The sequence below is a fragment of the Littorina saxatilis genome, linkage group LG2 (genome assembly GCF_037325665.1).
Source record: "Littorina saxatilis isolate snail1 linkage group LG2, US_GU_Lsax_2.0, whole genome shotgun sequence".
Classification (NCBI taxonomy): Eukaryota; Metazoa; Mollusca; class Gastropoda; order Littorinimorpha; family Littorinidae; genus Littorina; species Littorina saxatilis.
In genome coordinates this window covers 4,020,045-4,046,182 of record NC_090246.1, presented here as the reverse complement: position 1 = coordinate 4,046,182, position 26,138 = coordinate 4,020,045, and the positions used below count along the sequence as shown (strand labels likewise).

Sequence of the window (26,138 nt, the reverse complement as noted above, 5' to 3'; positions counted from 1 at the left end):
CTGTTTTTATCTTGGTAGCATGATTTTTCCCGGAATAACACTCTTATTAGTCTTAAAAAAGAATGTGGGTACTCCTTAATCCTAAAATACTCACTAGACTCCGAAGAGATTAAGCATGGGGTGAAGTTTACGCATGTAAAGTGATTTTTGGTGTAAAGTAACTTACGGCCACTATACATCATGGCAGACACTGATTTATTATAGACATCTGACTCGCCATGTTTGTGGTAACAGTAGTACCAAACACAAGACTACATGACTGCTGAATTTTAATGGGGGGAAGTAATCAGGGAGGATTCCATGATACTTGTATGTGTTTTGGTGTAAATGTAACATACATACCTTAAATGCTCGAGACACTATACTGACCCCCCACCCCCAGGCGGCGCATACCAATAAATAAAAAAAAGTGTTATTCTGCAAAAAAACACATCTCCTACTTTACCCACAACATTAATAAGATAAGGCAAGTCTGAAAAATGGTGTTTGTGTAACACTTTTTTTTGACACACTGACAGATTCCTGGCCACATACGTAGAGAGAGATACACACAGAGATATACAGCGACAGACAGACAGACAAGGGCAGCGATGAGGACACACTGTCTCAGCTGGTCGAGTCTTTACCGTTCCTGATGACGTGTTTGAAGCCTTCCATACCACGAACGCCATCCATCGGAATCGCTAATTGCTCGTTATCCTTTTTTGTCTTCTTGCGTTCGACGAAGACGTTCACGTCGTGCCAAGACAGGCCCAATGGGAACATTTCCAAGGAGACGCTCGGTCTTTCATTAAGACGCGGTGAACCCAGATGCAATGGGGCATCTTCTGCTGCAGGGGCGTCTGTTGGCGTGCTCGTCACACTGAGCCTGGTCGCTAAGGGAGAACCCAGAGCTGACTCGGCGTACGCTGCTGGGGTTGCGCTGTCCTCGAACATTGCAGGAGATGTGTATACCGTGTTAGACGTCTTCGGACCATTCGCATCGGTCATCTCCATGGCAAGAAGGCGGCCTGCTGGCGTGCCAGTATTGTGAAGACCGGTCGCATGTGTCCTGGCTATTGCAGGAGGGTCGTCTACATTGGACATGACCACCGCTTGAGCTGCACCGTCTGTCTAATCCGTACAGGACAGCCTGTCGCCTTGTCTGTTGGCAGAGAGAGAGAAAGAGAACATTTCATCTCTCTTATTCCATTTGCTGACGAAGACTGATGTCGAAACCGGTACATTTGTTTTTGTTCGTGTTGCGGCAGTTGGTTTTTTTCTTCGTTTTTATATTTAGTCAAGTTTTGACTAAATATTTTAACATCGAGGGGGAATCGAAACGAGGGTCGTGGTGTATGTGTGTGTGTGTCTGTCTGTCTGTGCGTGTGTGTGTGTAGAGCGATTGAGAGTAAACTAATGGACCGATCTTTATGAAATTTTACATGAGAGTTCCTGGGTATGATATCCCCAGACCTTTTTCATTTTTTGGATAAACGTCTTTTATGACGTCATATCCGGCATTTTGTAAAAGTTGAGGCGGCACTGTCACACCCTCATTTTTCAATAAAATTGATTGAAATTTTGGCCAAGCAATCTTCGACGCAGGCCGGACTTTGGTATTGCATTTCAGCTTGGAGGCGTAAACATTAGTTAATGATTTTGATCATTAAAAATCCGAAAAATGTAATTAAAATTATTTTTTTATAAAACGATCTAAAATTACATTCATCTTATTTTTCATTATTTTCTGATTTCAAAAACATATAGATATGTTATATTCGGATTAAAAGCAAGCTCTCAAAATTAAAAATATAAAAATTATGCTCAAAATTAATTTTCCGAAATCGATTTAAAAACAATTTCATCTTATTCCTTGTCGGTTCCTGATTCCAAAAACATATAGATATGATATGTTTGGATTAAAAACACGCTCAAAAAGTTAAAGCGAAGAGAGGTACAGAAAAGCGTGCTATGCAGTACAGCGCAACCGCCACCGCGCTAAACAGGCTCGTCAGTTTCACTGCCTTTTGTACGAGCGGCGGACTACGGTCATTGTGAAAAAATGCAGTGCGTTCAGTTTCATTCTGTGAGTTCCACAGCTTGACTAAATGTAGTAATTTCGCCTTACGCGACTTGTTTCTTGTTCTACTGTATTGAAACACGACATGTGACGATAGTTGCCCAATTTTCAAATGTAATAAAATTATGCACAAACATGAGACAACAAAATCAACAGAATAGTTAGTCACTTTGAAATAGAGACAACCACTGTTGTCACCAATAGCGAAGAATGACTGAGGTATCAAAAGCTTTATAACAAGAACAAAATGCTGAAGCTTTCTTGCATGTCAGAAAATTCATCTTTTACAAATGAGACAGAGCGCTGGAGATCTGATCAACAAGGGGGAGTAAGCGCTTTTAAAGGCATACAACATGTCATGTGTAATAGAGTTAGTGAGAGTTATTCGGAACCATTTTCCTGGCACCTGAGAGAATAACAAGCATTGAAATGAAATGAACAAGCGACTGACTTTCTTCATCAGAAGGTGAAAGTCGCTTCTTTCATCAGTCCTCAGAGGATGAAAGTCGCCTGTTCATCAGTATCAATGCTTGGTATCCCCGAGTACGCTAGTACTTGGGCTCAGCAGACTTTAATCGTGTGTGTGTGTGTGTGTGTGTCTCTCAGGTGCCAATAGAATGGTTCCGTATAACTCTCACTTACTCTATTAGTATTACACATGTCGTAGGCCTATGCATTTTAGAGCGTTTACTTCCCTTTGTTTATAGTCAAATCAACCGTTTTACCTGCGTCGGTCCTGCCTTCAAGTACACTGCTGCGCAGTTTGCCCGCTACATGCACAAAAAGAAAACGAGCAAGCGTTCCTATTCACCTTGCAGAGCGGCGGGCAAAAGCTTGTAGCCTACATGTATCTTCAGCATTCATTTGTTCTGGTCCCCCTGATTTGGGATTGTTTTCGCGAGACGATGATGTCATGCGGTTCTGTGTAGACTGGTGTACACTTACGTCAACCATCAAAACCAAAAAGAAAACACAACAGCAACCAGTGTCGGGAAATTGTGTATCAAATGTTCGTCAGACAGTCGCTGACTGACTTCATCATCAGGATGGTAAAGCGTTATGATAGCTAGGTGACTGAGGAATGATGGTATCAATGAATTTATGATTGATATGACGTCATTTTCGTCCGTGCGCATTCTTTCTTTCGCGCTCTTTACGTCATTCTTCTGAAGACGTCATGTTTCGCGAAGATGCTTGTGGTCTGGGCGTGTCAAGACCCAGGCAGCGGGAAGACCGAGACCACGATAGGTACGTCTCTTTTGCCGTCACAAGCAATTTCCAAAGGGGGCGGGGTCAGGCGGTGGGTCTGGTGGGATAACTGTTATGTGAAAGCCAAAAAAAACAAGTCGCGTAAGGCGAAAATACGATATTTAGTCAAGTAGCTGTCGAACTCACAGAATGAAACTGAACGCAATGCCATTTTTCAGCAAGACCGTATACTCGTAGCATCGTCAGTCCACCGCTCATGGCAAAGGCAGTGAAATTGACAAGAAGAGCGGGGTAGTACTAGTAGTTGCGCTAAGAAGGATAGCACGCTTTTCTGTACCTCTCTTTGTTTTAACTTTCTGAGCGTGTTTTTAATCCAAACATATCATATCTATATGTTTTTGGAATCAGGAACCGACAAGGAATAAGATGAAAGTGTTTTTAAATTGATTTGGACAATTTAATTTTGATAATAATTTTTATATATTTAATTTTCAGAGCTTGTGTTTAATCCGAATATAACATATTTATATGTTTTTGGAATCAGCAAATGATGGAGAATAAGATAAACGTAAATTTGGATCGTTTTATAAATTTTTATTTTTTTTACAATTTTCAGATTTTTAATGACCAAAGTCATTAATTAATTTTTAAGCCACCAAGCTGAAATGCAATACCGAAGTGCGGCCTTCGTCGAAGATTACTTGACCAAAATTTCAACCAATTTGGTTGAAAAATGAGGGCGTGACAGTGCCGCCTCAACTTTCACGAAAAGCCGGATATGACGTCATCAAAGACATTTATCAAAAAAATGAAAAAAAACGTTCGGGGATTTCATACCCAGGAACTCTCATGTCAAATTTCATAAAGATCGGTCCAGTAGTTTAGTCTGAATCGCTCTACACACACACACACACAGACAGACACACACACACACACACGCACATACACCACGACCCTCGTTTCGATTCCCCCTCGATGTTAAAATATTTAGTCAAAACTTGACTAAATATAAAAAGCGGTGAAAACACTGAAAGACATGATAAAATGAAAGTGACACATCGTCCGTACACACACACTCACACACTCGCACGCACTCTCTCTCACACACACACACACCCACACACCCACACACACACACACACACTCACATGCATGCAAGCCTACTGCAATATGTTACCACAAGTATTTTGTCTTTTTGTCGGAAACACTGTCACTGCATTCTGATGCACGAAAAGAGTCCTCATTGCGAATACTAGTTACTTCAATGGACCGAGGTCCTATTGTGTTTGTAGAAGTGTTGTCGGGTGTTAGTGTGTGTGTGTGTGTGTGTGCGTTGTTGGTGGTTTTTTGTACAGTGCATGGAACCCCCTTTTAAGGTAATCAGATATAAAAAGGGAGGGAGTCTTAAACTAGAGGTACATTTACAAATATTATGAAAAGAAAATCTGAACAAGTCGCGTAAGGCGAAAATACAACATTTAGTCAAGCTTAGTCGAACTCACAGAATGAAACTGAACGCATTGCATTTTTTCCGCAAGACCGTACACTCGTAGCATCGTCTGTCCACCGCGGTAGCGGTTGCGCTGAGGAGGGGATAGCACACTTTTCTATATCTCTATTCTTTTCTCTGAACGTGTTTTAAATCCAAACATATCATATCTATGTTTTTGGAATCAGGAACGGACAAGGAATAAGATGAAATTGTTTTTAAATCGATTTCAGAAATTTAATTTTAATCATAATTTTTATATTTTTAATTTTCAGAGCTTGTTTTTAATCCGAATATATAACATATTTATATGTTTTTGGAATCAGAAAATGATGAAGAATACGATAAACGTAATTTTGGATCGTTTTATAAAAAAATAATTTTAATTACAATTTTCAGATTTTTAATGACCAAAGTCATTATTTAATTTTTAAGCCTCCAAGCTGAAATGCAATACCAAAGTCCGGCCTTCGTCGAAGATTGCTTGGCCAAAATTTCAATCAATTTTATTGAAAAATGAGGGTGTGACAGTGCCGCCTCAACTTTTACTAAATGCTGGATATGACGTCATCAAAGACATTTATAAAAAAAATGAAAAAAGTGTCTGGGGATATCATACCCAGGAACTCTCATGAAAAATTTCATAAAGATCGGTCCAGTAGTTTACTCTCAATCGCTCTACACACACGCACACACCACGACCCTCGTCTCGATTCCCCCTCTATGTTAAAACATTTAGTCAAAACTTGACTACTGTAAATGTAAAAACTAGGTCTTGCGCAATTTCCGAAGGGGGCATTTTTCGAAGGGGGCAATTTCCTTAAAGCAATTTCAGAAGGGGTTCGCTGTAGAGGTATTTTTATTTCCCCCATTGTCTTTAAGAAAAGTCAGAAAAGAAAAGCCCATACTGAGTTTGTGGTTTTCAATATAAAATGGTATTAGACCATCCATTGTAATAATTCCTCACAGACAGGTCCATGGCTGTTAGAGTGGGGCAGTCCATCTCTCAAACACATGTCCTAGATATGGGGGTGCCTCAAGGAAGCATCATAGCCCCCATATTGTTCAGCATCATGGTCCACGATGCAGCAAATCTGAACCTCAAGGAGGCCTCATTGTCTCTGTTTGCCGATGACATGGCCCTCTGGGAAGCAGTCAACTGCAAGTCAGAAAGAACAATCAAAACAAAAATGGGGCGGTACCAAGAAAAAGTCGACCAAATCGCTGACTACATGCAGACGAATGGCTTTGAGCTATCTACCGAAAAAACCGTGTTCATGACTTTCACAGGAGTGCAGCTTGTCAAAAGGACATGTTCCATCACCATAAATGGGGTGCAGCTGGTGCCAGCAGATAAAACCAAGTTCTTGGGAGTGACATTCACAAGCTCTCTCAGTTGGGGCCCACACATAGACTCACTTGTGAGAAAAGCTCAACGCTCTCTAAACCTGATAAAGGTTCTGAGCAGAGAGTCGTGGGCAGCCGGAAAACCATTGATCCATCTTGTCCGTGCCCTTGTTCGGTCGCGCCTCAGCTATGGCCAAGAGGCTTTCTTTGCAGCTCCTGACAGTCAGTGGGTAAAGCTTGAAAGAGTAGAAAGAGCCGCTCTCAAAGTGGCGCTGGGGGTCCCCAGATCGGCAGTCTCCACCCTACTTTACCAGGAAGTGGGATGGCTGCCACTGAAAGAGGAATGCCACCTCAGATGTGCACAGCTGGCTGTCAGAATACACTGTGTCCCAAACACGGCAGTGGAAGTATTTACCCCAGACATGGGAGATACCGACCACATGCAATACAAAGCTCTTGAGTCCAAGACTCATACATACCAAACAGTGCTCCCAATATACAACCATGTGAAGGGCATATGGGAACAGAGTGGCCTGTCCAAGGAAAAGCTGGTCACAGGTGGTACTCTTCCTTACCCTCCATGGCTGCTTGAAGCCCCAAATCTGATCATAGACTATGGAGACGGCCTCAAAAAGGCAGAAGACCCATTGCTGCTAGCCACAGTTGCAAAAGAAAAGATCGATCAACGATTTAAAAGCCACCTACAGGTCTTCACAGATGGTTCGATCCTGCAGTCAGGGGAGGCTGGGTGTGCCTTGTCGATTCCTGGACTTGATATAACACGAAAATACAAGCTAAACAAGGGGATCAGCATCTTCTCTGCAGAGTTATTTGCTATCTACATGGCCTGCACACTGATAAACGATCTGCCAACCCCACCCCTGGGGGTGGTCATCCTTACGGACTCAAAATCCTCGTTGCAAGCACTTGCACATGGCACCAAGAACAGAGGAGAGATGCAAACTGAAATTCATTTCTTAGCCCACCAAATTATGACAAAAGGAACAGACTTTTCCCTCATGTGGCTGCCATCCCACACAGGAATCCGGGGAAATGAAATGGCGGACAGAGCAGCAAAAGCAGCGGCTATGTCAACCATGCCAGTGACAGACATTCGGCTCTCCTGCCAGGAAGCCAAACTGCTGCTAGCCAAGCTAAAAAGAGAGGAAAGAGAGCAGACACTGTCACAAACATGTGAAGAGAGAGGATGGATACACCTCCCCTACAATAGGAAAGGGCACCACCTCCCACTCCCCCCGAGACCCATGAGCCTGTTGCGTCGCTTGCGCACGGTCAGCAGCCGCATCTACTGGGACAAGGTAGTCTGTCAGTGTGGCAAGACTGGACACCTCACACACGTGTTTGAAGGTTGTGACACTCTCAAGGAAGAGATGTCTAGTCTCATCCGCTACAGAAGGGAGAATGCTCTCAGTCTGGGAGACTTTCTCCGCCCACACCCATCACTCGGAGAGAAACCGATGATGGTCTTGGTCACCAATTTGTTCACCTCAACTGTTGCGAGCTGGTTCTAGTGTGCTTGCAGCAGACCCAGCACAGCACAGATCCACTTCTGGAATCTTAAGCTAAATGTGTCCCAAGACACACATTTTGTAGTCCTGGCATCCTGAAAGGTAGAGGCCCCAACCTACAGGTTTGCTACCATACCAAAAACGCCTCCAGACACGGGAACTTGGGAGCAGAGGCAACAGCTCCGCTTGAACCTCAGAAACCAAATGTGCCTCCAGACACACAGATCCCTTAGACGGCCGAGGCTGTGGCCTCTAAGGTTCTCTTGTACCAAACCGCCTCCTGACTCTGCATCAGATTGCTTGCGCTGGCATCTGCTTACATAGACCCACATTAAGTCACCACCGAGTGGTAGACACAGACGACATTTGGTAGCACTGACTGCCAGCTTCACGGTAATGCGTACCCATAGCGCGGCTCTGCATGGGTGGGAATGTTCTGAGCAAAACACTATGTGTTACTCCATACCCCCCGCCCTCCATGGAACTTCTTGACCCCAACAAATTGGGGGGGGGGGGGGAGTTTGCCCAGTCGGTAGAGGCGCTGGCTTTAAAACCGGTTGTTACTATCCGCGTGGGTTCAACCCCCAAGTTCGGCGCGGGATGTGTGTCCCAGAGTCAACTTTGTGCAGACTCTCCTCGGTGTCCGAACACCCCCGTGTGCACGCATGCGCACGATAAAGATCCCAGGGTCACAGCGAAAGCCTCAGGCCTTGGAAACACGAATACATGCATGCAAAAATATGAAGCCCGGGTGTCCGTTCGGCCAACAGCCAAAAAAGTAACCATTTCAGCACTGACCCAAGACGACCCAACCAGGTCCCAAGCCCATTTTCAGGTCTCCTCTAGCAGCCGGCAGCCAGCTGTCTACATCCCCCCCCCTCCCCCGCATTTTTATTTTTTATTTTCATACAAAGCCGGGTTTTCCCGTGTAACATGCCCCTAATGGCTTTGCCGTGAGGGCGTAAAACTTTCATTTCACTCATCCATTGTAATGGCAACCTAACAACTAGGCCGATAAGGAACTGAGTAACCATGGCAATTAATGGTATCTACTGCATTCATGCTGATATACACAAGCACCAGTGATTTGTGAAATTGTTATTTTTATTGAAAGACATGCAAATATCTTCCATTTAATACAATAAACAAAACTTCAAAATACATATGTGAACAGCTCAGATCATGGGTCAATAAAGTGTTACACAGATGGTCAAAATTAAAGTACAAGATATTGCACTGGAAGTGGTACTACACTGTTGCTTAGTGTCTGTATGAAGCTACAAGGTGAAAATAGAAAAAGAAAAACACGATTCTTGACTTTGATGGGCTTTTTCTGCTCGTAAACACACATTCTTCTGCTCATCACAGCATGCCCCATTATTGAGTTTAAAACACCAATTAAATTTGTTTTGAATAAAACTCACAATTTTACAATAAGAATTTAGAGACCTGAATCAATTAGGTATATCATACTTAGTTTGACTTTTGCAAAACTAAGTAATTACACATTTAATTGAATCAGTCAGACAGACGGAGACATAGAGAGACAGACAAAGGGCAAACACAAATCTGAGAAAGAAACCCCTTTAAAAATGTTACCATGTTTGAAATGAAACATGGCAAGGTGAAGCCATAATTCATCACCTTTCAGTATGACGTCATGAGCGTGTTCCACACTTGAAATGACGTGCTTTGGAGCTTGGAAGTATAATTTCCATTCAACGATCCGAGTTTGTCAAGTTTGAGCATATTTTCAACGTCAAACACCATGAAACGATATATATTTGGAATCAGATAATGATAAGGAATAGATAGAAGTTGTTTTTAAGTGTCTTTTTTCATAAATAAAGATAGTGGTTATTTATCGGTTTTCTTCATTTTTAAGCATAATTATCAATACAAAACAACAAAACTATATAGTTTTAGATACAGGACGCAATAGGGAATACACCAATATACATTTTCTGTTTCAAATATTAGTTTTTAAAAATTTGAAAAAATGACATATTTCGAACAAACATTTCAATAACAAAACTTTAAGTGACCAAGCTGAAATGCAATCCCATAATCCGGCCTAGATCTGAGATTGTGTGATAAGAAATTCGATCAAATTGATGAAAAACTGTAACTGTGAAAGTGCTGCCTCGACCTTTTGGCAAACGGTGAAATATGACGTCATCAAACTGTCCTATCAATAAACGGAAAAACCTTCTATGAGAAAATCCAGTCAAAAATATCCATATCAAATTTCATAAAGATCCACTCAGTAGTTTTTGAGATATGATCTGCAGTGTGAAAAAAAACCAATCTCACGCCCATAACGCAAACTCATTTGGTCGTGTTCTGCCGATACTATAATGTTTTTCTTTCCTAAAACACACTATAATAGTAGCCCTTCCCAATGTCTATGCTAAAACTGTCTTGTCTGTGATGTCAATGATTTTGCTACAGTGTGAGAACAAAAAGTCTAACAAATCTCACGCCCATAATGCTGTGACACGAAAACTCATTTGATCGTGTTCTGCCGATACTATAATGTTTTTCTTTCTTAAAACACACTATAATAGTAGCCCTTCCCAAATGCAATGCTAAAAATGACTGGTCTGTGTTGTCAATGATTTTCTGCGAGAATGCGATCTATCTGTTTGTCGCAAAGACCGTGTGACACGAAAGTTATGAGCGGAAGACAAATCTGCTGAGTGCAATTACGTTTCAGAAGAGAGTTGGTTAAAACAGTTTATCACTCAGACACGCAAAGGAACACTATAACTTTATTATTCAGGCCATATTTGCTTTCCTTTGTCATGTATGAAAGTACTGGCCTTGGTTGAAGAAAGTGACCTGTCGCTGTGCAACAAATTTGTCGCCATTTTCCGCCGTGTTTTGTAAATAAAACGTGTTTACTACCCACACATACAAAACGATGTTGTTGGTTCTTTTTATTTTCTTATTGTTTGATTCATGCTTAGCCGTTTAGTATGCTTTGTTTTCTTCTCAATTCAATGGATGGCTATAAAATAAGCATTTAAATGTGAAGGTGTTAAAATTACCCATGATCTGAGCTGTTCACATATACACACAATGAAATGATGCACAACATCAGTCACCAATTTCATGCTCATGCCTTGCAAAGTGTCTTTGGCTTAAGCGTGTTTTTATCAATTTCTTGTACACACGTTATAAACAGTAACAACATTAAGAACGTTAACAAGCAGACTGCTTATGGACACGTTCTAAAACTGATAATCAATACACATTGTGTCTTTGGAACTGTCGTCTTTTTGTTATCACTTATATGTCTCTAAATGTCACGGTTCTTGCTTTAACAAAACAAAATAAACTTCTTTTCGTTGTTGATGTAAGGGTTAGAAAAAAATGAGAATCAAGCTGTTACTGTTAGATTTAAATACATGTACATTCAAAAACATTCGCAAATAACCCTGATTTCAATCCAAACCCAGTCTTATAGTTTCAAGCATGACACCAATAACCCCGATTTCAATCCAAACCCAGTCTTATAGTTTCAAGCATGACACCAATAACCCCGATTTCAATCCAAACCCAGTCTTATAGTTTCAAGCATGACACCAATAACCCCGATTTCAATCCAAACCCAGTCTTATAGTTTCAAGCATGACACCAATAAACCTTATGTGAACTTTAACACACACACACACACACACATGCGCGCGCACAATCACCTGCCAATAATGTCGTTTAAGGCTCCCATAATAGTAAAGCAGCAACACAAAATTAAGTTGATCAATGAAACTTTGGTTCTGGAGTTCAGTTCATATCTTTGGAATGTGAGCAAAGCTAGAAATGTGTAAATCAACACATACCACTTTAGATTAGGGATGTCATTTGGCATCAGCAGTTGGCAAAACTACTAAAACCTTTGCCGTCATTTGGGAAGATCTGCAGAACTTTTTATCACAGTTGGAGGAAAGGTCATGTCAAGAATTGTTTTAAACTTCAGGACATTGACAAAACTTCTACAGCTATTTCGGCAAATTTACTAATTAAAATTCTTCCCTGCCGATGTCTAGACCTATTTTTGAAGCACGATAACAGTCTGCACTCTTCATTGTATGCTTCTGTGTTTATCTGAAACTAGAGCAGCTCTTCGGCAAAAAGCTGTTGCATTAAAACTGTACTGTGTGTTCGCGATGCACGGCCAAACTTCTCGATGGATCTGCTTCAAATTTGGTGGGCATATTCAGGTAGACCCCGGACACAACCTGGTCGATGAGAATTTTCAACACGTGCTCTCAGCGCACAGCGCTGAACCGATTTTGGTTTTTCTGTAGATCCACTACATCCATTCCCAGTAACTCTTCCTTATCTTCTCAAGTGTTTTGCGTTTATCTCCCTTCCTTCGTGTGGCGTCAATCCATATTCCCGTTACTATATTTAGTCCACAACGCTCAATCCATAGTCCCGTTACTATTTTTAGAAGGTCACTGTCCACAACTCTTCCTTATCTTCTCCAGTGTTTTGCGCGTTTATCTCCCTTCCTTCGTGCGCCGGCTTTGCCAGCGTTTTGCCGGGTCCCCGCCGGCTTTGCCGGCGCACAAAGGAAGGGAGATAAACGCGCAAAACACTGGAGAAGATAAGGAAGAGTTGTGGACAGTGACCTTCTAAAAATAGTAACGTGCAGTGACCTTCTAAAAATAGTAACGTAGTAACGGGAATATGGATTGACGCCACACGAAGGAAGGGAGATAAACGCAAAACAGTGGAGAAGATAAGGAAGAGTTACTGGGAATGGTGAAATGAACAGAAAAACCAAAATCGGTTCAACGCTGCGCGCTGAGAGCACGTGTTGAAAATTCTCATCGACCAGGTTCTGTGCGGGGTCTACCTGAATATGCCCACCAAATTTGAAGCAAATCCATCAAGGACTTTGGCCGTGCATCGCGGACACACACACACACACACACACAGACAGACAGACACAAGTCGTATATATATATATTATATAGATATATATATATGGCACACATTGTGAGTCACCACTATAAGTATCAATTGGAACACAGAGTATTAACTAGTACTGGTCCGCAAACAGGTCCACAAAGAACAGCGAATGACATTTGAATGAAACCAAATTAATGGAGGAATGGAAGCTCATCTTCTTTGGGGGAGAAAGGGACATTTTGGTTTGATTAAATAAATGATAGAATCGTGGAGGTAGTGAGAATAATTGGCCATAACTTTATTCAAATGAAAACATATCTTTACAAAAACTCTTGTTTCAAAACTTTTGTTGCATTGTAAATTGCCTTTGTTGGATGTAAAGCAGCTTGTTGTACGTACACCATCCTGAACTCAGGTAAAATGAGTTCCTTCCCTTCGGGTCTCATTTATGCCTGAGACATGAGCAATTGCGTGGACCGATGATTATCAGAATGGTTGAACACATCATCTGCTTGGTATATTCTTCGATGATACTTTCAGATTTGCAAGTTTATGAGTATAATTTTTTTATGATCTGATTATGAACATTGTATAAAATAAATTATATATTAATCATCACAGTAATGACAACGAGATCCCTTAGAATAGGTTTACAGTAACCTCCCTCCCTTTTAAGACTGGTAAGAGTTAAGACTGGTAAGAGTTAAGACTGGTAAGAGTTAAGACTGGTAAGAGTTAAGACTGGTTTCTAGAGGTCTTATAAGAGGGTTTCAATTTAGAGGTAACATTTGACATCAAGGCTAGCACTTTCAATTTAGAGGTAACATTTGACATCAAGGCTAGTACTTTCAATTTGGAGGTAACATTTGACATCAAGGCTAGCACTTTCAATTTAGAGGTAACATTTTACATCAAGGCTAGCACTTTCATAAAAGCAGCATGAAATTCATCAGAGCACATCAAACATCCTGCCTAGCGCCAGGTTAACATTTTAATGCTAAGTACATTGGTACCTGCAATGAAAGGACACCTTAAGAACCAGCAGTGTCCCTTCATTGCAGGTGACCTGTCATGTCAGGTATACACAAATTGTAAAGATAATAGACAAAGGACAAGAGAGGTACATGTAGTCCATTATTGGGAGGTACAGGCTTGTCATAGGAGGGAACATTGCTGATACATCTGTAATAAGAAAAGCTGAACACTTTTCCGATATTGGTATACATTTGTTTTCCCCACAAATAACTTGACCTTAAATTGTTGTCATGGCACCATGTGTGCTTCTTTGTCAACTGTCACTGACGCTCGTCACAATCTTACTCTGAATGCACTGCATGCATGTATATCAAATCAAAGAAAAATGTAACATACACAACATTAACAAGAATAAAGAAAGTAAAAAGCAAGGAAATAGACCTTTACATGCTCTACCCATCCCACCAACAAACCATTCATTGAAACAAACCAGCTGCTACATCTATCAACTTTGCATCCTCTTTTTCAAACCAAGTATTTGAAGCATACAAATCTTGTGTAGAATCCTGCGTCTCACGCACACACATGAGTTAATGAAAGGACACTCTTAGGGCCAATCAGAAGTGCTCTTAGACTGCAGTTGGCCGGTAATGATCGACAGGTATATTTTGGTCAAGATATTGGACAAACAGACAACATAATTTGTCCTTTCATGGGAGGTGTCTTCTTGTCAGAGGGGTCCGACATAGAGCGAATGTAACATTAACACCGTATCGCACATGATTGGCTTTTCTTGCTTGCAAAGATGTATCATACTGCAACAATAACTTTCCTCCTTTGCAAGTCCATGTAATACTATAACACTCAAACCAAAAGCCTTCAACAAAACTAAAAGTATATACAATGTAAATTACACAGATAATTCTGAACACATACACAAGTTAATGTCTCCAAACATGATGATGGCCTTAGCTTTAATTTACAACAGAAGAAGAAGAAAACCAAAGAGGTCAAAATATCCACAGAAAGAACTTATCATAAATTTTCAAATGGATTTTGGTACAATTTATTTTACACATTATAAAACTAACATTTAATGAACACTGACATTGAAGATATTACAAAGTATGACTAGCCTCAAGCACATTGATGATCCCATGGCAAAATAAAATGGCAAGTAACACTTCAAACAGTTTCAGTAACATGTTCAAATTCAGAATTTAAACCAAATGTACAGTTCATCAAAATTCTTTCTAATTTTACTTTTTGTTCCACACTCTACATGTAACTAAATATACTCAAAACAAAACACACACAAATTTAAAGAAAAAAAAGAAACACAAATGTTGATCTTTTGTAATTGTTTATGAAGCAGAGACAGAGCTTTTTTACACATCACTTTCTTGTCTGCCAAAAAACTTCCATCAAAAACCTTGAGGCCTATAAACTGTCCTCTGGAGAATAAAAGTTTGAAACACAATATTTCCACTGACAAAAACGCAAAGATACGTACAGAAAAAAAAGAAGAAAAAAAGAAGTACAGGTTAGCCCTTCAGGATAAGTCCAAAATATGTGCTCCTGACAAGAAAAAAAATCCATGAAGCACAAAATCATTTCACAAGCCTCTGCCTATTCGGGTTACTGTTTCCACATATTGTTTCTGTCAAAATCTCCCTCACATCAAACTGGATCTGAGGTCCCTGATTTATGTCTTGGAACGACGAGCGCGGATGAGGAGGAAAATGAAGGAGAAGAGTCTGAAGCCAAAAAGCAAGGCAAAGAGCAGTCCTAGATTCAACCAGTTGTTGTCCTGAAACAAGGAGACAGACATTATCAGGGAAGCTCCTCAATTCTGTATGAACATAACATTCATGCATATTCCAATGTTTATCGTCGCTGATCATTCAAAGTTAGGTTTTACTTTCTTTGGTGTTTGTTTTTTTATTTTTTACTTTGTAACCATATTACCTTCATCTGTTGTTTAAATTATCTGAAAATGCTGTCTGCTTACACTTTATTTGTGCCTTCTTGTTGTAAAAAAACCTTACGGATGAGTTTTCCTACATCCTTTTCGACACTAGTGTCAAACAACTCTCCATGTTCTCCCAACATTGTTCTGCTTTATAAATCAGCTACCCTGCTGTGTATCTAGAGACATGGGAAAAGATATAGGAAAAACCTCAATGTTTGTTTTGCACGCTTGCAAAGACAAGCTGGCAGTCCTAAATCTGCACACTTCTGACTAACACAATATATGTCTACTCTCCATTACTGTGTTCCAGTTGTATCATGTATCATGTTATAATTCTGCCTGAACCAATGTGCTTGTAAGGGTCTCTGTGTGAATCAAGTCAGGAGTTGAGTCCAGTCGAGTCAAATTATTCAAGTCAAATTGTTTAAGTCAAGTCCAATCAAGTTAAATACCTTATAAATACACCCCTGAATGAATTATATCATTATACAACCACCTATTTCAAGACCCCCCCCACCCCCTTCCCTTATTTTCAAGACCCTGGTTTCTCAGATTTTCTGTTGGTAACCTCTGTACATTTACATCAGTTCTAAGACTACCTCCTCTTTGGAGACCCAATTTGAGATTTGTGGACGTCCACAAAGGAGGGGTTGCACTGCAGCGACTTACCGCAGAGAAACTGATGTAGCGTAACACGTCGGCTCCATTCCTGTACTGGCATGGTACAAGCGTTGAATTGCTTCCACAGTCTGCAAATAATTTCACATTTTAAACTGTATATGGTTGAGAATTTCAGATTTGTTCAATTTCACAAAATGTCAAGATGGTATTCAAGGTCGTTAGAATGTAACTGATTCGACAATTGATTAACTCCATCACAGGCTAAGACTTATATCCAGTGATGCTGTTTTTTTCTATTGCGTGTCCATCTATGATTTAACAGTGTGAATAAACTAAATACAGATCAGATACTCAGCAAGATCACGCGTACAAACACACACACACACACACACACAAACAGACAAACACACACACACACACACACACACACACACACACACACACACACACACACACACACACACACACACACACACACACACACACACACACACACACACACACACACACACACATCCACAACTACACTGACACTTCAGTAAAATTTCATCACATCAGGGGGAAACAAAAACTCACCTATACTTGTAACATCCTCCCACTGGTTGACCGTCAACAGTTCATTAGCGTACTTGAACCACGACAAGTATTTCAGCCAGATGAAGTACACTGGCACCGAGCTGGAAACAGATCAGTTCAAAGAATCAATTGCAATGTACGTTGCACATCTACACTGTCACAAAGACACACCAGAAAAGAGGGGAGGTGGCATGAGAGAGACAAAGAGAGGGGGGGGGGGGCAAATAAGATAGATAAGATAAGTCTTTTGTTATGCCAGCAATGTCATAATGAAACTGGTGCTGTTTTACAAAAAGAGAGAGGGAGAGAGAGAGAGAGAGAGAGAGAGAGAGAGAGAGAGAGAGAGAGAGAGAGAGAGAGACTCAGACTCAGACTCAGACTCAGAACTTTATTACAAAAGGATAAAGGTTTTAGGCAAAGCCTATTCTTCCAACCTGTCCTTTATACAACACATAAAGACAGACGCACATTACAAATATAAATTCAATCATATAAAATACAGAAATACATTGTACAGAATGCAACACAATGTGCATTTAAGGAATTACATAAGGAGAACTCAAAAAATTACAAAACAGAGAGAGAGAGAGAGAGAGAGAAACAGACAGACCAACCAACAACAGACAGAAAGATGGGTCAGTATGTGATGGTTTATAAATGAAAAATTCATCATATTGAGAGGACCCTGCATTTCGGCTATATACATTTCATCTACATCTTCTCCATACATTTTATTGAAAGATGATTTTATCTTATTGAAGCCCATTTGTTCAATGCAACGCTTTGAAAATGTTTAGACCTTGCTTCACCTTCAAGGAACACAGCTCTTCCAAAGCGTAGATAAACTCTGACAGAGTTATTTTCAGAAAACGTTCTCAAATATATATTGACAGAAACTTTGCTACTCATCACCAATCATCAAGAAAAGATAACGTACGCATGTAATGCAAACGGTTGGCCTAGTGGTAAGGCGTCCGCCCCGTGATCGGGAGGTCGTGGGTTCGAACCCCGGCCGGGTCATACCTAAGACTTTAAAATTGGCAATCTAGTGGCTGCTCCGCCTGGCGTCTGGCATTATGGGGTTAGTGCTAGGACTGGTTGGTCCGGTGTCAGAATAATGTGACTGGGTGAGACATGAAGCCTGTGCTGCGACTTCTGTCTTGTGTGTGGCGCACGTTATATGTCAGGGGTCGACACTAACTTATTTGGCCTGGGGCCACACTGGCCCCAGAGATGGAAATTGCTGGGGCGGAAAACAAAAATCTGGGGCCCACTCTCAGTATTCACGTGCGGCAATGCATTGTTTGTTTTTTTACATTTAGTCAAGTTTTGACTAAATGTTTTAACGTAGAGGGAGGAATCGAGACGAGGGTTGTGGTGTATGTGTGTGTGTGTGTGTGTGTCTGTCTGTCTGTCTGTGTGTGTGTGTGGAGCGATTCAGACCAAACTACTGGACCGATCTTTATGAAATTTGACATGAGAGTTCCTGGGAATGATATTCCCGGACAATTTTTCTTTTTTTCAATAAATACCTTTGATGACGTCATATCCGGCTTTTTGTAAAAGTTGAGGCGGCACTGTCACACCCTCATTTTTCAATCAAATTGATTGAAATTTTGGCCAAGCAATCTTCGACGAAGGCCGGACTTCGGTATTGCATTTCAGCTTGGTGGCTTAAAAATTAATTAATGACTTTGGTCATTAAAAATCTGAAAATTGTAAAAAAAAACAAAAATTTATAAAACGATCCAAATTTACGTTCATCTTATTCTTCATCATTTCCTGATTCCAAAAACATATAAATATGTTATATTTGGATTAAAAACAAGCTCTGAAAATAAAAAATATAAAAATTATGATCAAATTTTTTGTTTTTTTTAAATCAATTTAAAAACACTTTCATCTTATTCCTTGTTGGTTCCTGATTCCAAAAACATATAGATATGATATGTTTGGATAAAAAACACGCTCACAAAGTTAAAACGAAAAGAGGTAGAGTAAAGCGTGCTATGAAGCACAGCGCAACCGCTACCGCGCCAAACAGGCTCGTCACTTTCACTGCCTTTTGCACTAGCGGCGGACTACGTTCAGTTTCATTTTGTGAATTCTACAGCTTGACTAAATGTAGTTATTTCGCCTTACGCGACTTGTTTCATCGTACTGAAGCCAGGGAAATTCTTTCAACCATATGACATTGAAATTACGACAGCACTTCGCGCATTTGGCTGCATCGGCCGTCTCCTTTTTTCGTTTCTCTCCACCCTGTTTTTCATCTTCATTTCCATGTCTTTTTACACCAGGGATGTGTCGCCACATTTTGCGTTTGGCATTTGAAGGCGATACTCTCTCACGCTAAAGAGCGCAATTTGGGAGTTATTTCCCTTGCGGCATTGTCCTTTGACGATTTCAATGTTTGTTTTTCTTGACTGCGGCATTGATCGTAACGCAAACTTCAGTGACGACTTTGACTGGCGATTTTTAGTGATTGGCTCTGGCATTGGAATTTTCGGTTTGTCATTGTCAGTTGGAATATATCCTGGGGCGGAGTGGGCCCCAAGCTTCGGCAATGTTTGGGGCGGAACACAAAACTCTGGGGCGTTCCGCCCCCCGCCCCCGCTAGTGTCGAACCCTGTATGTCAAAGCAGCACCGCCCTGATATGGCCCTTCGGGTCAGCTGGGCGTTAAGCAAACAAACAAAAAATGTAATGCAAAGAAAGCCAATTGTAGGACAGATAACATGAAGTCAATTTACAGTAAACTCACTCGTTGTTGAGGAAGAAACCGCCAAACATCATGAAGGGAATGAGGATGGGCGGTGCAATGGCCAGCGCAATGTTGACGTCCCCTGCCAGTGTAGAAATGATCAGACCTGCAAGCATGGTATCAGACACTGTTAACATTTTCAGAAAACTCTGAGAGACCAACTGCCCACTAACCCGAGTTTCTCCTCGTTGAGATAATGAAGTGTTCTATGTCTATGTCTATGTCTAACATAACATTGATGCAGTGATTCTCAAGACACAAAATTAAAAGTGAAAATACATTCCTCCATGTCAACCTTGCCCAGTGCCTCACATGGTATCCAAAAGGATTACTGACCTCATGTCGGAAGATTCAAGGACCTATCCGCAAAAACATGGGTGGGACTGAAAAATGTCACGAATCCTGAAGAATTTTAAGGGGGCCCCCAGACGCTGAAGGATTTGTATAATTAACAACCAAAAAACCGTCACCACAGACTTTACGAATGCAGATTTCCGGCATATACCGGAAGAATCCCACCCATGCAAAAAGGGACAGCATCAATTAAGCTACTTTCATCGCCTGGCTACAGCCAGTCACTTACCTCACACAATAAAAGTAACATCATCAATCAAGCTACTTTCATCGCCTGGCTACAGCCAGTCACTTACCTCACACAATAAAAGTAACATCATCAATCAAGCTACTTTCGTCGCCTGGCTACAGCCACTCACTTACCTCACACAATAAAAGGAACATCATCAATCAAGCTACTTTCATCGCCTGGCTACAGCCACTCACTTACCTCACACAATAAAAGGAACAGCATCAATCAAGCTGTGACTTTCGTCGCCTGGCTACAGCCAGTCACTTACCTCACACAATAAAAGTAACATCATCAATCAAGCTGTGACTTTCGTCGCCTGGCTACAGCCACTCACTTACCTCACACAATAAAAGGAACAGCATCAATCAAGCTGTGACTTTCGTCGCCTGGCTACAGCCAGTCACTTACCTCACACAATAAAAGTAACATCATCAATCAAGCTACTTTCATCGCCTGGCTACAGCCAGTCACTTACCTCACACAATAAAAGGTACAGCATCATTTAAGCTACTTTCATCGCCTGGCTACAGCCAGTCACTTACCTCACACAATAAAAGGTACAGCATCAATCAAGCTACTTTCATCGGTTGGCTACAGCCACTCACTTACCTCACACAATAAAAGGAACAGCATCAATCAAGCTGTGACTTTCGTCGCCTGGCTACAGCCAGTCACTTACCTCACACAATAAAAGGAACAGCATCAATCAAGCTACTTTCGTCGCCTGGCTACAGCCAGTCACTTACCTCACACAATAAAAGGAACATCATCAATCAAGCTACTTTCATCGCCTGGCTACAGCCAGTCACTTACCTCACACAATAAAAGTAACATCATCAATCAAGCTGTGACTTTCGTCGCCTGGCTACAGCCACTCACTTACCTCACACAATAAAAGGAACAGCATCAATCAAGCTGTGACTTTCGTCGCCTGGCTACAGCTAGTCACTTACCTCACACAATAAAAGGTACAGCATCATTTAAGCTACTTTCATCGCCTGGCTACAGCCAGTCACTTACCTCACACAATAAAAGGTACAGCATCAATCAAGCTACTTTCATCACCTGTCACTTACCTCACACAATAAAAGTAACATCATCAATCAAGCTACTTTCGTCGCCTGGCTACAGCCAGTCACTTACCTCACAGAATAAAAGGAACATCATCAATCAAGCTACTTTTGTCGCCTGGCTACAGCCAGTCACTTACCTCACACAATAAAAGGAACAGCATCAATCAAGCTACTTTCGTCGCCTGGCTACAGCCAGTCACTTACCTCACACAATAAAAGGAACATCATCAATCAAGCTACTTTCGTCGCCTGGCTACAGCCAGTCACTTACCTCACACAATAAAAGGAACAGCATCAATCAAGCTACTTTCCTCGCCTGGCTACAGCCAGTCACTTACCTCACACAATAAAAGGAACATCATCAATCACGCTACTTTCATCGCCTGGCTACAGCCAGTCACTTACCTCACACAATAAAAGGAACATCATCAATCAAGCTACTTTCATCGCCTGGCTACAGCCACTCACTTACCTCACACAATAAAAGGAACATCATCAATCAAGCTACTTTCATCGCCTGGCTACAGCCAGTCACTTACCTCACACAATAAAGGAACATCATCAATCAAGCTACTTTCATCGCCTGGCTACAGCCAGTCACTTACCTCACACAATAAAAGGTACAGCATCATTTAAGCTACTTTCATCGCCTGGCTACAGCCAGTCACTTACCTCACACAATAAAAGGTACAGCATCAATCAAGCTACTTTCATCACCTGTCACTTACCTCACACAATAAAAGTAACATCATCAATCAAGCTACTTTCGTCGCCTGGCTACAGCCAGTCACTTACCTCACAGAATAAAACCGATTGTTTTCATCTCTGGCTAATGGTAAGGCACACCAACGAGAGTCCTTATTATAGTCTTTCGGATGAAACGAAAAACCGAGGTCCCTTCGTGTACACTACATTGGGGTGTGCACGTTAAAGATCCCACGATTGACAAAAGGGTCTTTCCTGGCAAAATTGTATAGGCATATATAAAAATGTCCACCAAAATACCCGTGTGACTTGGAATAATAGGCCGTGAAAAGTAGGATATGCGCCAAAATGGCTGCGATCTGCTGGCCGATGTGAATGCGTGATGTATTGTGTAAAAAAAAAAAATTCCATCTCACACGGCATAAATAAATCCCTGCGCCTTGAATATGTGCGCGATATAAATTGCATAAAAACATATAAAAAAAAATATAAAAATATAAAAATATAAAAAAATCCCTGCGCTTAGAACTGTACCCACGGAATACACGCGATATAAGCCTCATATTGATTGTTTGATTATAATTACTATGCCTTAAACCATACAGATTCACCCACAAACAAATAGTCTACTAACCAAAGGACACTGCAACGTTGGACACAAGGACAATGATTCCAGTGGCAACGAGGTAGGCCTGCCACGTCTCCGTCAGTCCTGCACGCATACATTTTTAGTGGGTAATTAATACAAGGGCACAAAGCACAGTTTCATATTCATCACACGTAGTAGTAGTAGTAGTAGCAGCAGCAGCAGCAGTAGTAGTAGTAGTAGTAGTAGCAGCAGCAGTAGTAGTAGTAGTAGTAGTAGTAGCAGCAGCAGCAGCAGCAGTAGCAGCAGCAGTAGCAACAGTAGTAGTAGTAGTAGTAGTTGTAGTAGTAGTAGTAGTAGTAGTAGTTGTAATAATTGTAGTAGTAGCAGTAGTAGTTGTAGCAGTAGTAGTAGTTGTAGTTGTAGTAGTAGTTGTAGCAGTAGTAGTAGTAGTAGTAGTAGCAGTAGTAGTAGTTGTAGTAGCAGTAGTAGTAGTGGTAGTGGTGGTAGTAGTAGTAGTAGTAGTAGCAGTAGAAGTAGTGGTAGTAGTAGCAGTAGTAGTAGTAGCAGTAGTAGTAGTGGTAGTAGTGGTAGTGGTTGTAGTGGTAGTAGTTGTAGTAGTAGCAGTAGTAGCAATAGTAGTAGCAGTAGTAGTAGCAGTAGTAGCAGTAGTAGTAGTAGCAGTAGTAGTAGCAATAGCAGTAGTAGCAGTAGCAGTAGTAGCAGTAGTAGTAGTGGTACAGTGGAACCCCCCTTTTTAGACCTCAAACAATCTGAGAAACTCAGGTCTTCAAAGGGAGGAAGTACGCATTGGGATAAATTATGAGACGTCATGAAAAAAACAAGTCGCGTAAGGCGAAATTACTACATTTAGTCAAGCTGTGGAACTCACAGAATGAAACTGAACGTAGTCCGCCGCTAGTGCAAAAGGCAGTGAAAGTGACGAGCCTGTTTGGCGCGGCAGCGGTTGCGCTGTGCTTCATAGCACGCTTTACTGTACCTCTCTTCGTTTTAACTTTCTGAGCGTGTTTTTAATCCAAACATATCATATCTATATGTTTTTGGAATCAGGAACCGACAAAGAATAAGATGAAATAGTTTTTGAAACGATTTCGGAAATTTAATTTTAATCATAATTTTTATATTTTTAATTTTCAGAGCTTGTTTTTAATTCAAATATAACATATTTATATGTTTTTGGAATCAGAAAATGATGAAGAATAAGATGAACGTAAATTTGGATCGTTTTATAAAAAAACATTTTTTTTTACAATTTTCAGATTTTTAATGACCAAAGTCATTAATTAATTTTTAAGCCACCAAACTGAAATGCAATACCGAAGTCCGGCCTTCGTCGAAGATTGCTTGGCCAAAATTTCAATTAATTTGATTGAAAAATGAGGGTGTGACAGTGCCGCCTCAACTTTTACAAAAAGCCGGATATGACGTCATCAAAGACATTTATCGAAAAAAAGAAAAAAACGTCCGGGGATATCATTCCTAGGAACTCTCATGTCAAATTTCATAAAGATCGGTCCAGTAGTTTAGTCTGAATCGCTCTACACACACACACAGACACACACACAGACACACACACACACGCACATACACCACGACCCTCGTCTCGATTCCCCCTCGATGTTAAAACATTTAGTCAAAACTTGACTAAATGTAATGAAAAAAGCAAAGTTTGAAAAGGGGGCAAGTCTTACATCAGATAGTAGATAGTTTTCATAAGGGGGGGGGGGGGGGGGGGGGGAAGGGGTGTTCCACTTTATTACCAGATTACTAGATTACTAGATTACTAGATTAGCATCTTTTAACATTAAGCAACAAGGCAGAAACACTACTATATTTTAAGTCCATGAAAAAGAGAAAATCCTCAGAAAAGTTTCCATTGAAACAAAAAAGTTAAATAAATGTCTAAACCATGCCAAAAACACAAGCAGCAAATCCAGTAACAAACCCATTATAATACCCCCTAATCCCCTGCTTCTCTCACATGTAAAATACATATAATTATGTTGGCAGAAATATACATAGCTAACAAACACAAAATCAAAGATATACCGTTTCACCTGCCCTGGTAACCTCTCGATAACGACCAACCGCCCACTAACACAACTCCAAACAATTCCAACAAGTTTGTTTTCTTTCTATAAACTTCTCCTTAACATAGCCACCACCTGTCTATTATGAACACTTTTGATTGGTCTCTTGGTGGTAGTTACAGACAGGTTCAACTGTACCAACCTATCATCCAGTAGTCAATGGAGATGAAGATGACAGGGAGGATGACGAAGGTAGGAAGCTGAAACAGATTAACGATCATGTACTTCAACTAACTGAATCATACTATCATGCCTAGACCCCATATAACTAAACCTGGATTCATTTTCAAAGCCTACCTTAGATCAGTTTGACGAGTATAGTTAAGCATTCTGCAGTCACTGTCATAACAACCATGTCAAATTTAGACTCTGTAATGAAATCTGTAGGATTTTTGTTTGAAGTTGAAAATGACTAAATAGTAACTGCTGTGACTGTGTTGTCTTTTTTTCTCGCAAATAACTTCTGCTTTTGTCTCCTGTTATATTGACATAGCTGCCAGTTGGTCATTACACAAGAGAATCATAAAACAAGTCGCGTAAGGCGAAATTACAACATTTAGTCAAGCTGTCGAACTCACAGAATGAAACTGAACTCACTGCATTTTTACAGCAAGAGCGTATACTTGTAGCATCGTCAGTCCACCGCTCGATGCACAGGCAGTGAAATTGACAAGAAGAGCGGGGTAGTAGTTGCGCTGAGAAGGATAGCACGCTTTTCTTTATCTCTATTCTTTTTAACTTTCTGAGCGTGTTTTTAATCCAAACATATCACATCTATATGTTTTTGGAATCAGGAACCCACAAGGAATAAGATGAAATTAAAAATTTTAGTAATAAATTTTCATTTGATTAATACTTACCCAACTCACATATAGCAGTTAACCCTAGTTCAGTGCTTAGCAACGCTGTATACGTCCCCTTGGTAACAAGGGAAGCAACTCTAAAAAAGAGTGACCTATCCCATAATGCCAGACCAACTTCCTGTCTGACTTCCGTTTGCCGCCATTTGCATCATTCCGAAACTCAGCCCAACTCACTACTTTTTTAGACCCAACCACACCCACAGCGGGGAGGAGGGAGGGAATAAACGATGTGAGTTGGGTAAGTATATTAATCAAATGAAAATTTATTACTAAAATTTTTAATTAAATTACATATCTTACCCAACTCACATATAGCAGATTGCTACTATAGGAGGAGGGTACTTACCACATTAATGATGAAGAACTTGCCCTGCTGCTACCAACGAAGGCAAAGCAGAAGAGCCATCCTGGCGCAGTCCAGCCACATCCCGGAGATAAAAATTTATGAAAATATCCTCCGAGCGCCAGTAAGCTGCTTCGAGGACCTCTGAAAGGCGACCCGAACGCAGCACAGCCAAAGAAGAGGCCCAAGCTCTAGCTTCATGGGCTCTCGCCGCTGTCAAGGGCAACACTGCCCTGGTATCCCCCGACTGCTTTTGCCACCAGGCGTAAGCATGACGTATCGTCGTGGAGACCCACTTCGCCAAGGTTACTTTTGCTATGTCTTTACCTCGGACTGTGTTGAGGGAAATAAACAGTAACTTTTGCGTTTCCGAGCGAATAGACAAAGTCCTAGCCAAGTAGCTGCTGA

At 40.9% G+C, this 26,138-nt stretch overlaps 2 protein-coding genes across 3 annotated transcripts in view; both read right to left on the bottom strand.

Moving 5' to 3' along the window:
* LOC138958040 (protein white-like) overlaps window positions 1-1,130 on the bottom strand; it is a 65,128-nt gene extending 63,998 nt beyond the window's left edge. Inside the window, exon 1 of the mRNA XM_070329087.1 lies at window positions 627-1,130. Within this exon, the coding sequence (XP_070185188.1) occupies window positions 627-1,086 (460 nt within the window). The 5' untranslated portion in view covers window positions 1,087-1,130. The remainder of the gene's footprint in view (window positions 1-626) is intronic.
* A 9,025-nt stretch (window positions 1,131-10,155) lies between these two features.
* LOC138958039 (protein white-like) overlaps window positions 10,156-26,138 on the bottom strand; it is a 55,033-nt gene continuing 39,050 nt past the window's right edge. For both annotated transcript variants that reach the window (XM_070329084.1, XM_070329085.1), the window contains exons 15-20: window positions 24,667-24,724; window positions 22,462-22,539; window positions 19,464-19,569; window positions 16,701-16,801; window positions 16,173-16,252; window positions 10,156-15,341 (exon numbers count right to left, since the gene is read on the bottom strand). In XM_070329084.1, coding sequence (XP_070185185.1) covers window positions 15,237-15,341; window positions 16,173-16,252; window positions 16,701-16,801; window positions 19,464-19,569; window positions 22,462-22,539; window positions 24,667-24,724 — 528 coding nt within the window. In that variant the 3' untranslated portion in view covers window positions 10,156-15,236. The remainder of the gene's footprint in view (window positions 15,342-16,172; window positions 16,253-16,700; window positions 16,802-19,463; window positions 19,570-22,461; window positions 22,540-24,666; window positions 24,725-26,138) is intronic.